This window comes from Carya illinoinensis, chromosome 15 (assembly GCF_018687715.1).
Source record: "Carya illinoinensis cultivar Pawnee chromosome 15, C.illinoinensisPawnee_v1, whole genome shotgun sequence".
NCBI lineage: Eukaryota > Viridiplantae > Streptophyta > Magnoliopsida > Fagales > Juglandaceae > Carya > Carya illinoinensis.
Window position 1 is genome coordinate 37,689,898 of NC_056766.1, and position 13,372 is coordinate 37,703,269.

At 31.9% G+C, this 13,372-nt stretch overlaps 1 protein-coding gene across 1 annotated transcript; it reads right to left on the reverse strand.

The window, feature by feature from the left end:
- Positions 1–7,618: 7,618 nt before the first annotated feature.
- Positions 7,619–11,813, reverse strand: LOC122295736 (wall-associated receptor kinase 2-like). Its single transcript, XM_043104842.1, has 3 exons — positions 10,823–11,813; positions 9,926–10,105; positions 7,619–9,034 (listed from the first exon to the last, which is right to left on the reverse strand). Exons 1-3 carry the CDS (start codon positions 11,769–11,771, stop codon positions 7,824–7,826), a joined length of 2,340 nt encoding a protein of 779 aa, XP_042960776.1. The 5' UTR covers positions 11,772–11,813; the 3' UTR covers positions 7,619–7,823.
- Positions 11,814–13,372: the final 1,559 nt, after the last annotated feature.

Here is a 13,372-nt window from a genome sequence, read left to right on the forward strand (position 1 = left end):
AAGAATAAGTTTCCGTAGAATACATGGGGCCACAACAACTGTGGAGTATGTATTTTTCATGTTAAGTCAAGTTTGTGTAGAATACATGGGGCCACAACAACTGTGGAGTATGTATTTACATGTAGAATATATGGGGCCACAACAACTGTGGAGTATGTATTTTTCATGATAAGTCAAGTTTTAGATCAAGTTCATGTCAAGTCAAGTTCAGTTCATGTTTCAATTTAAGTTATGTCAATTATGCTGTGTTGTAGCCAAGTTATGCTTTAATTACTTATGAATTTGATTATGCATTTATGTTTTTACTGTCATCCATGCATCATTAGCTTGTGTGGAAGTTTTTTTGTTAACTTACTGAGATTTGTAATCAAATCTCACTTTGGTAGTCCCAACTACCATTCCCCCCGAATGGTAGATCTTGTTACAGGACCTGAAGGAGAATCAGGAGCTGATCAACTAGACACAGTTGACTAAGCGACGGTGCGACGTCAATATTAATATAGTAGTTAACGTAAATTACTACTTGTACAATGGAGTTGCATTTTTAGTACTTTTTGGATCATAACCATTTTGGACTAGTGTTGTGATCTATTCAATGAGTCTTTATGTATGAAGTATGTTTTAAGCATTTGGGATATTTTCAATTTGGTGCATAGTATTGCTAAAGAAAAAAATTATCCGCTGCAAATATTGCATAATGTTATATGTATGTTAGGAACATTGCATCTTATATGTCATGAACGGGGGCAGGTAACCTTGTGTTGCATGTCTCGACGCTTCAAATGTCCGTCCGATCTCAAATGGAATTTGGGGGCGTTACACAAAGCATTGCGAAACTGACCTTTGGGGACCAACCTAGATCGCCTTTTCGGGTTTTCATGTAAACACTCTCTTTTTTCATTATACGAGGCAATTCCGTAACTCATATTTTTAATTTTTTTGTTTTCTGGGAGTCTAATTTGACCTTGATTTTAGTTTTTGTGCGACATGCTTTATAGATGTATAAGCTCGTGCCCTTAATCATGTAGAATTGCATTCTATGCATAACAAAAGTTTGCGCATGCTGAAAAACACTGACATATATGCTTTATAACGTTTTCGTTATATTTGTTTGTTGGGAAAATGGATGATTAAGAAAAGAAACAATATTTTGAGATTAATTTTTGAATTGGTATTTTTTGACAAATATTGAAGTGAAGTTTGAGTATAAAATATTTGGAATATAATTTTTTTATAAGATTTGGAATATGTTTGAAAGATATAGGCACGTATTCATGTTTGGAGTTGATGAATAATTTTCTTTTTCTTTTTTTTCTTCCTTTCTTTCTTTCTTTCTTTTTCGGTGGGTTTACTAGGGAGAGCTTTGTGAAGACCTGAAAGACTATGAATGTGATTAGCATTGATCAAAACGGGCTTGACATTTGGAAGAACATGTCCCAGGAGTTAACGTTCTTCAAAATTTCTAATTGGCCTACTTAATTATATTTTAATTTGAGGTTCTCCTTGACTTTTCTATAGGGGAGGAAACCATACATCATCGAAGCTGAAAGGGTAAACCACTCTTATGGAAAAGTTTTGCTTGAAGAAGTTGCAATTTGCAAGAGGTAATCTAGTTATATTGGGTGTTGTCATTGTAGATACTCATATGATTTTTTATGCTTGCTGGATGGAAATAATTTATTGTAACAATCATACATTCAGTTTAGATCAAGACTTCAAAAATGCCAACTTATGATTCTATGGTGCGCTTAGGGTGTAAATTTTCATCTGCATGGTTGCATACTTTATTTGTTCAATCTGTTTACTCTAGTATTTATGTTGGAGATTGTGATACATTTGTCCCATTTGTTCTAAATTTTATTGATGACAACCAGATGGTCATGCCATCATATATGATAGTGGCTACGTAAAGCTTAAAGACATGCTTTGGAAAACTTTGAACCGTCAAGCTTCACCTTCACTAGGTTGTGTTAACATTACTTCAGAATATTGTTTTCTGATATGAATGGTAACTATTTTGTAATTATGCCAAGGTAGCTCACTTTTCTATGGCGTAATAGCACTTTTCACTCAAACTCCCACCTCTTACACGCTTAATCATGTAAAATGACACAAATACCCTTGGCAAAAGTGCATTTTCATTAGGGCCATTTTTGTCATTTTACATGAACGGCCATTTTTTTTTATGGAATGAATGGAAATTTTGTAATGGAGGGGAAAACCAATATCAAAACTTCAGAGTAGGTTAAAGTTGCACTGTGTCAAAGGTTACAAGTGTAAGTGAGAAGTAGATAACTCACAGAGAAAGTGTCATTTACCCTTTCCATCAAGCCTAATTCCTCCTATTCCATATATCCACTCTTGGAATTCCTTTCATTCTAATTCCAAAGTTGAGGTTTTTAGGATTTAAATGATATCAAAGATATGTTGTAGGTCAATGATGAGGCAAATTCGGCAATGGTGGATAAGTTTGATCAGTTATTATTATTATTATTATTATTATTATTATTATTATTATTATTATTATTATTATTATTATAACTTTTGAGGTTTAGAGTGGGTTAATTGTCTTTATGGTTGGATGAATTAGGCTGGATGAACATGTGTCATTGTTTAGACAGTTGCAGCCCACATGATACTTTGTGTCTTTCATTGTATGTTTATAACCAGTAATGGTTAAGATCGCCCCTTTCCCTTGAGTTTGTGATAGTTTGAGGGATTTTAATTACATGAGTTGTTGGTAATCTTTTTATTTATTCATGAATCTGAAAATGGGGTAGAATAGTTTTCAACTTTGGCTGCCATGTTGCTTAATATCCCAAGTAATTCTATTTAGAATGATATTTTGGGCATTTACAATGAATATTTTGAAACTGCAGAGTTTTTACTAGTCAACATGTCTTTCTGGTGGATGAGATCAACGTATTTTTGGTCATGAGTGCTAAACATACCTATTTTGGAAAAAAAGAAAACTTATAGCATGCTTTTTTCTTGTCATGCAGATAACAAATACTGTTTCACAATCTCTGCATCCTATTCGTCAAATTAGGTTGAATGTCGGTTAATATCCAAGCAACAATGAGTGCTGGGAGAAGTGAATATGTGAAGCTGTCCTAAGGCGTTCACGCATGCTACCCCGGGTGTATTGGGGTTTTGTATTTATTGTTTGTTATTATTTATTGACTTGGTAGTGGTTTATGTTACATCTTAGTTGAATTTGTAGTTGAAGTGTTATAAGTTATTTAGTTATTAGATTTATATATATAATTAAGTGTTATAAATTATTTAGAGAACTGATTTGTAGTTTAGTCTGTATGAGTAGTGGTTTATGTTACATCTTAGATATATTTGTATAATTAAAATGTTTGTAGAACCAATTTCCAGAGAAATGATGAAATGGGTAACAAGAATTTCCCACCCAGTTTTGCGCTTTGATCTTTAATGGTGATGAAAGGAGAATACACTATGAGAAGACCCTGTTTTTATCTTCAACCCAATTTTGCCATTTTCTTCCTTCTCTATGGCCGAATTGGAGCGATTTGAAGGGCACGTAAATGAACTATGTTATACTCCTAGCAATGCATAATCATCCTAACTCAAACTGCTTCCTCAATAATCCTGCATAATTGCATCACTAGGAATATAAAATAATTACAAAATCTTTCTTCTTCCCAAAATAATTGGTTTCCCATCAATTTCCAAGCTTTCTTTTTATAAAATAATTATAAAACCTATCAATTGCAAGATTTCTTCCTATAAAAATAAATACAAAAACTATAACCACTAAGCTTTCTTCTTACAAAAATAGTTACAAAACCTATCATTTGCAAGATTTCTTCCCACAAAAATAATAGCAAAAATCGGGTGTTGCCAAGCTTTCTTCTTCCAAGCATTCAACAAAAATAATCAGCACAAGCTCCACAGACAATACTCTTACATCTTGCTAAATTAAGAAGATATAATGAAAAGTCATATCTATTAGACAATTTTCATGCACATACTATGCATATACTTTTCATACACATACCACAAAATTGAACCATAAGTTATAAAAACTAGTGAAAATGCAAGTCGTGGTCCATAGTAACCATGCATGTAATTTGAAAATTTTGGAGCAATTGTTGGGATGTCCTAATATAACAAAAATAATGATAATTAGCAAGTACGAGACTAATATAACAGCCTTTAAAAATCTAATAACATACCGCAATTGGGGTATTTACGCTAGATGGTGTTGAGAGAAATGGGTTTCCTTTCCCTTTTCCCATGCTGACAAACTGCATCAAAAGAAATTGTAAGACCATTTTTATATGTGCAAAATAGTTCGGACATGTTTGAAAAATATGAGCTTTTTTAAACTATATGCAACAATTCAAACATTTAATTTACTTCTAAACTAATTATTTCATCTAAACAATTCAAACATTCAAACATGGTTGAAAAACAGTTGAGCCTAAGACCAGATGGGGAGGCAATTAAACTCTAGTGATAGATAGTTTGTCAAAAGATGTAGTGTTTTTTTTCCCCTTCCCTTTTTTGATCTTGGAGTACTTCGAACTAAAGCCTTGTTAAATGGTTTTTGACACGTGAAGATTCAGAATTAAGGAAATAGTTTTATGCACAATACAAAATTTTCCTGGTGTAGTCCATAAATTAATATATATTCTATGGAAAGAAACCTCTTGAGATTTGTAGTCTATTAAGTTCGATGAACTTCATTTATTTATTATAACTTAAAGCATTAATGGAATGTCAAATTTGTCTTAATGCCTAAGTACTAGAAACATTACGTGATCATGGGGATTTAAAGATAGTGCTTTATTTCTCTTCCCAATTCAATTGTTTTTATGGGTACGTATTCTCATTATTGACATATCACGTTGGATATCTTTTCTAAGAACCCTCACATTTGTATTGATTGACATGTCATGGAGTTCTGCATCTCAAACAGGCTACCTAATAGGTCGCTTAGACCTTATTGTCTAAACTAGGATCAAAATTTTGGCTAAATGGGTTTTAACTTTTATATCCAATTTTTCAGAATGATGGTGGGATGGCTTTTGTGTTTATAGAGATATAGAAGAATCTGAATGTGTGTGTATGTATTCTTTTAGCGGGGAAGAATTTGAACTTGTGCTTTAGGCAAGTTTGTCATTGACAATTTTTCATTGAAAAATGTTAATTTAGATACATTTTTTTATTTTATTTTTTTGGCAAAATGTAGAAGCCAAGTTTTTGACTATTTGTTTTTACTCTGATTGTATTAGGTACAAGCTTATCTTGCTAAACTTAGGAGACAAATAAGCATGATAGATGGGCAGCATCAACAATTGAAAACAATCTCTAACTCTTTGGCTGTTGTTAATTGATATTGTATGCTTTTTTATATTTCAGGAGTATTATGCTCTTTACAGTTTGGAGTTTTCTCAAGACTATAGCTCCTACAGAAGGTTTTGCAATAGAATGAAGCTAGCTTTAGTTCTCTATGCCTTGGCTCTTTGGTGTTTAATTGTTCTCGTTGTAATCTCAACTTATAGGACTTCTATCATCTTTGAGCCTCCTTCCCTCCCCTTCTAAAGAGGTGGAAGAAGAAATAGCTTAATACTCTTTTGAGTGGTTTTCTTAGGTACTTGGCTCTTAGAATAGCTGGATTTCCCATGGATACTATATATACATATATGTTTCTTTTTAATGAAATAATGAGTGTGATATTTAGAAACAATGTCAAATTGATCTCAAGCTATTGAAGAAATTTATTGTTGGCCAAGAAAAATTTTACTTGCTGGGAATTAAATCCATAAAATTTCAATTAATTCTTAAGTACATGTGAGAAAAAGACATATTTTATTTGCTATGAAGAAGGAAAAGAAGCTCATTTGATATGAGGGAGAGAGAGAGAGAGAGAGAGAGAGAGAGAGAGAGAGAGAGAGAGAGAGAGAGAAGTATGAGAATGGGATCTAGTTATCCGTAGGAGAGAGAGAGAGAGAGAGATGTTAGGGGGAAATGGGTGTAAAAGGTTGAGAGAGAAAAGCATGTAAAAATTTGAGAGAGAAACACATCGTCCCAAGGTATGAAAAGCTATGAAAAGTTTAAGGATTCACTACATCCATGTTTATTTCATTTAAAAAAAAAAAAAAAACTCTTGTGTAGCATCTTTTGATCGGTTGGTGTAAACTGCACCAAGACCCGTTGCTAGATAATTGTTGCTATAAATGTGGCAACAAACTTGGTCGTTGGGTGTTAAATTTATATGTTTGAATATTGTATGCAATTTCCAAACTAAACAACTCCAATCATGTTCAAAAGATGAAGAGGACAAGAAAGAAGAAAGAAAACAAAACGGAAAAGATATGGCAAAATGAAGCACGCCAGCATTATAGCTGTTTGATTGGACTGGCCAACAAAATAAAAGTAAATTATAATATGTCCAAGGAACTTGGTACCCACAATAACATGCGACGAAGACTTGGAGAAATAATTGCTAGTCAAAACTCTTCTTTTTAGTTTTTAGAAAAGTAAAATCAAAACTTTTGAAGACTAAAATTTATACCCACAAAGAGCATATGAAAAACCAAAATTCTCACAGCTAGTGTTCTTTCTCGAATAAAAACCTGGATAAAAAATAAAAATAAAAAATTTATTAACAAAATCTACACAACACAAATCAAACCACAAAGCAAAGTAAACTCAAGAATCAATTTTTCCAATGAAGCATGCATCAAAGAGCACCTACTGAGTAACTTGTCTCTGACTATGCTTCCAAGTTCAAGGATTATAGGCCATGTTAGCTCAACATGAGAAGCAAAGACAATTTTGCAAATGGGAACTTGTCTTCAACTTTGCTTTTAGTGTTATGGCCTTTGCAAATTCTTGGTCGAAATGGGGTTCGATCCTCAAATGGAAAGCTAGATTAGACCTAATTTATTTGAGATGAAGCATTATAAGTTTTACATGCAAGTCATCTTTAGTTCTTGATCAAACAATGGAGAGGGCGTAGATCTATATCATGGGTTCAATAACTTGTCAAAGATTCTCTAAATATCAAAGAAAAGCGAGGTAAGATGTGCAAATTCAGAATTTTCTTTTTCGAATATGGGCAATAATTCTATACATCTTAATTTATTCGACTAAAAAGAAAGAATAATGTATGAGGTTTTGAGTACATGTTTAAACTCGACTTTACACTACATTTGGATCAAAGATGCACTCTTTGCAGAAAACCAAGCTAAGGCGAACTCCATATAATTAGGAAGATGACCCATCCCATGAGGGAGCGAAGACCCTCTTGACAAGGGTTGGCCACTTGAACTCTAGATCTCCCATTTTATTATTCATGTGTTGTTTAGTTTTATTCTTGTCATTTTTTTCGTCTTTTTTCCCCTAATTTTCTTGATGTCTAAAGCTGGGATAAATGTCATGATTCTGTTAGTTACTTATGCTAATTGCTAGAGTAATGTACCTAGGAACCAAAGACTACTATTTATCATGGAACCTCAGTGCGTTGTGAAAGACAGTACAAGTTGTACAACTTTTATTACATTAACAAAATTCTTAAATTGTCAAGAATGGAGACATATCGAGGGAAAAGTAGGCTCCTTGCATCAGGATGAGATCAAACTAATTTGTTCACTTGGAGGAACACAAAATTCTTGCAAGTTATATCCAACTACAGAAATTTAGTAAAAGAAGGACAACCAGTAAAAGGTACTGAATGACCTATGGCAGTCTACAAACAACATTATTACAAACCATTAATAGGCATATAGAAGTTCACGAATTGATCTAAATGATTTATATAAATCAATTCTTGTCGACTTAGCTACTTACCGACCATCATCTACGGGTTTCAAGAGTTGGTTTATCATGCTATCATGTCCACTAACTGCACTTACAGAAGAACTAGCGCCATTATCAATGTTGAAAGGGAGTGTAGGTGTATCGGGCAAGTATTCCATTCCTTCTATGGTTTGATTATCCTTTTCCCATGGATGCTTTTCCATAATTCTCAATCCTTCTAGCTCTGTTGCCACTTCCATCATAGTGGGCCTATCCTCCCCTCTTAACCTTAAGCACCCTTTTGCAATATTAGCAACTTCCTTTAATGGCTCGATATTACCCTCATTGACAATGTGATCCTCAAGAATGTCAAAAAGACGATCCTCTTTCACTGCAGAAACAAAATACATTGATAGATTTTTATAAGTTTCAGGCCTATTGGTAGAAATTGCCTCTTCACCTGTCAGCAGCTCTGCCAACACAACACCAAAGCTGTACACATCACTTTTTTCGGTTAGCTGGCCAGTTTGGAAGTATTCAGGATCTAAGTACCCGAGAGTTCCTTGCACCAAGGTGGTTATTTCTGTTTGATCAAGAGCTATCAACCTTGAAGCTCCAAAGTCAGCCACTTTTGCTGTGTGGTTATCATCTAATAGTATATTAGTACTTTTCACATCTCTATGTATAATTGGCATAGAAGTTTCAGAATGTAGGTATGCAAGGGCTCTTGCTGTTTCTGTTGCTATCTTCAAACGTTTTTCCCATGAAAGAGAAGAAGCACGACTTATATCATGAATATGGTCAGAAAGAGTCCCATTTGTGATGAATTCATAAACAAGTAAGGGGACTTCTGTTTCAAGACAGCAACCTATTAGTTTAACCACATTTCTATGGTTGATTTGGGTAAGCAAAATCACCTCATTTATGAATTGCTCGATTTGGCTCTTATCACAGATTTTGGACTTTTTGATGGCAACCTCTTTCTTATCGGGTAATACTCCTTTGTAAACAGTTCCATAACCCCCTTTGCCAAGGACTTTACTCTCATCATAATTGTTGGTGGCCTTTTTAAGCTCGTCATTGCTAAAGATTTTCGTTGTCTCCATAGACCTTCCATGATTCAAAATATGTTCTTGTAACATTAAGCCACCATTTTGTTGGAAGTACTTTTCTTGAAGTTTGATGAGCTTCCTTCTTTTCAATCCCAAAAGTACAGAAGAACCTCCCAATAGCAAGATTAAGAGACTTATGCTGATACCTGCACAAAATGAATTCTTAAGTAAATTTGTGACCAAAATCCAATGGTTCATTTTTTATGTTTGAAAAGTGCCACAGATATAAAAAGATTTTATAAAAATAGACTCATACAAATTGACATGGCATAATGCGATACGATAAATCTATTTCACAATAAAAGTAGTATTACATCTAGCCACGTTAATTTGTGAATTTATAATTTTATGAAATCATCTTGTATCTAAAACATGTCGATCTTCTTCATGTTTACTCAATACCAGTATATTTAGGATGACGCAATGAATATTTGAACTAGAAAGTATTTACATGAGTGATTACCCATAAGTTAGTATAGATATATCTACCTTTGACAGCTTTAAAATGTGGTTGATGTTAAAGCCAAAATGGTAAATTATTTAAAATGGATATGGTGAACCAATATATTTTCAATTGCCTTTAATCTTTCTTCCAGATACTAGAATGACACCAATTGGCATTTATAGTTTTCACTTTCTAAATAGAGACTTTAAAACTATTTTTTATTCTTTGTTCTGCATTGACTAATAATTAGGAAGTCTTTATGAGGTTAAAAATTCTAACAAATTAATTGATAACATGCAAAATATATAGATATAAATAATGTTATATATAGTTTTTTTTTTAAATAGAGCTAATTATGAAACTTATGCAAGCTGTACAAATCATTTATATATGCGTATTGCTATATCTACAAAGGAATCACATAAAAATAATCTTACAAATTGATGTCGCTTCATGTGATCTGTTAGATCTGCTTTATAATAAAAGTAATTTTATAATCTGACAAACTATATTAAACTATATCAATTTATAAAATTACTTTAATTTATATAATTTTTTTGTAGCTAGAGCATTTCTCTATATATATACTTACATAGTGCAATGATGATATGCTTAGAATTGCTTGGTTTAGGAATATCAGGAACGCAACTAGTTCCATTTCTCCACCCATCTCCTTGGTACCCCTTGGGGCAAGAACAGTTGTAAGACCCCGGATGGTTGACGCATGCATTATGAGCACACTCATGATTTCGAGCTTGACACTCATCAATATCTGAAACACCATGATTAATACAGCTCATGTCAAAACTCACATCCATGGTAACAATAAAAGATCTTCAATATGATGTCATTTAACTAACTCAAGTACCTACGTCATCAAAATTTATTTTTTCTATCTTTATTTAATGACTTTAACAGAATAGTTTATGATGTATTTATAAGTTTTTCTATATCGATCATTAATTAAATAATTTTTTTAATATTTTTTATTTATTTTAAATATTTCCTCTAACTACTAATAAATTTACAATATCCTTGTATTTTTTTTTTTTATATTTGTAATATTTTTCCATATACAATATCATATAATTTTACTCTATACATGAAAAACAATTATACTCCAAAGAAAAATCAAAACTGATTCAAAATATATATTAAAAAAATGAGATAATATTAGAAGAATATTATCAATTATATTATAAGAATATTCATTTTCAATAATTGTATAAAAATATTATCAAAATTTTCTTGGATATATTAGCAAATAATAATTATGAATGAATATTTTTAAATATATTTTAGAATATTTATTTTCGATATATATATTAATTTGTAAAAAATTATTATCGGAATATATATGGATTTGACGGAGCATCACATGAAAACTTAGTGAAAACAAAAAAAAATGAAAGAAGATCTAAATAAATTTACTTGTACGTAGCAAAGTTTATTATCAAATTAATGCATATATAGAGCATTGATCACATACCGATGCAACCACCAGAGAGATATGGGTTTCCATAATAGCCTATGGAGCAGTTGCAGCGATACCCAGGACCATTTGTGGAATTGTAACATTCACTATTCGCTGCCTTACATGCGTATCCTGTAGTATTTTTCTTGGCAACTTTGCATGTCTTATTTCCAATTGTCCAATCTAGCACCAAGGGAAAAGCAATTTTATTCTGCATATTCTGAAGATCTAAGGTTGAAAACTTGTATTCTTTTTCTTCCACAACAAAGGCGAAACCACATGGATTGAATTTTCTCACTTTGGAGTGGTTTTTAAGGCTTTCAACGGACACAGTAAAATCTTTTATTCCATCTGGGATCGGAGTCTGGCAACAACCTATGCCAGAGCAAGAATTGTTAACCATACCTTTGATGCTATAACAGCGTGACACGCATCCAGTTGTATAATTATTGTTTGAAGACGCTGAACTTGTAATGAGCCCCAGAGTGTCGCAACCGACTGCGATGAGCACGTTTTTTGTATACGATATGGGAAACTCTCGTAGTTTGGTCCAAGATTTATTGCCCCGATTTTTGGAATTGTAGTTCGATTCCAGTGGGCAATCAATGACTATAGGAATTAAGACTCGCAATTCTCCATCCACCAATGATATGTTGAGTACCTTTATGTTGCCTAAGCGCAGAAATGGTGTATGGGTAATCGTCTCAGAGTTGAAGGAGGAGGAGGAGGAGTTACAAGTAATGAGAAAAGATGAGTCAAGGTAGCAGTCTTCGGATGTTCCAAATGGGTAGGGGATTTCAAGCGATCCACATATTCTGTTGCAGCTGGAATTGGGTTTAGCTGTTGCTGCTACAAATGTTGCTATTGAAATTATAAGTGCCCCAAGCAGGAGTTTTACAACAACTTCTTGTTGCAAAAGAACGGTTTGAAGTGAGGAGGACATAGAGGAAGACATAGGTTGCATGCTAGTTAATTGCCTTTTTCTATCTCTATAATTTGATCTATTCTTTCGTTCATTCCTAGTACTACTTATTAAGAAGAGAGCCTTTTATAGAAGGCAATTATAGTACTCATTATTGAACTAGTCAATAATTTTTATTTTTTTTCTTTTTTTGAGCTACTCAAGAAAGAAAATATATTCATTTGAGAAATTCTAAACATCATCCTACACCATACATTTTACATATTTTAATATTATTTTTTAATATTATTTATTTATTATTTTATTTTATTCTTATTAAACTAATTGAGATGTTTTATTTATCATTCATACACTACATATTTATTATAAAAAATATAAAAAAAAATTAAAATAGATGTGATGTATAAAGTATAGAATAATAAATAAAAATTCTCTATTCCTTTTCCTAAGTTACTCCTCATCAAGAAGTTCCTTTTATTTAATTTTTTTTTCTCCTAGAAAGTCGGGATCAAAAACGCGATTTTAAATATAGTCTAGAAAATTATTAGATAGTCTAGAAATTGAGACAAGAGGATATGAGAATAAAATAAAATAAAATAAAATAAAAATTATAATTTTTATTTTTTATCTAAAATTATCTGATATTATCTCATTTTAAATCTAAATTCGACCAATATTATTTAAAGAGACAGGCAGCGAAGTCTACATTGGTCAAGCATTTTCAGAAGGTGGACGAAGACTTAATTTGACATGTGCCTGTCAGCTCTGTCCCAATATAAAGTGTTCTCGACTTTTGTGCCAAAATTAAAAAGAAAGCCCACTACATTTTCAAGTTTGGATTTTAGCATGAAAAATAGAAATCAGATGAGGGTCCACATCTTGCAGTACCATCAATGCATGTAGCATCCAACTTTTGTAAAAAAGAAAATCTGTGCATTCACAGTGTTTGCACGCACCCTGCTTAAAGGAAATCACAAATCTCTCATGCAGGAACGAAACCACAGGGTGGCAGGGCCCCCTCCAAAAAAAATGGAAAAAGAATCTGACAGCTAAAGTTAGGCAATGTAATTTGATGTGTGGGTCCCCAACTTTAATGTATAGCGTTTCATATTGTTTTATATTTGAGTGAAAATATTTTGTGAAAAGGTAGTTATAACATACTAAAAAGAGCATATAAAATTAATATAATTATTTAGTCATTGTTATTATTATTATTATTATTTTATAGTTTTATTTATTTGATATTATTATAAATGTTTAAGCCAAAATCTGTATTAATTTTATCAGATTTATACTCTACTAAAAGCACTCTCATTGGATTATCTATATGTAAAATTATTATACTTTTTAACTATTAGAGATGAAGAGTGACTCACAATGAATTATACAAACTCAAATAATTTAATTTTGAGCTACACTATATGTAAACCAAAATCTAAATTTGATACCTACTGTTTAAGGACAAATTTATATTTTATTATTTTTTATAACACTCTCTCTTCTCTCTATCTATATCCACAAACATTTAGATAATTTAATTAGAATATAATTACTAATTAACATATAATAGGTAGAATAATAAAATATGATAAAATAAAATAAATTAATAATTAAAAAAATTAAATATTTTTATAATTATTAAT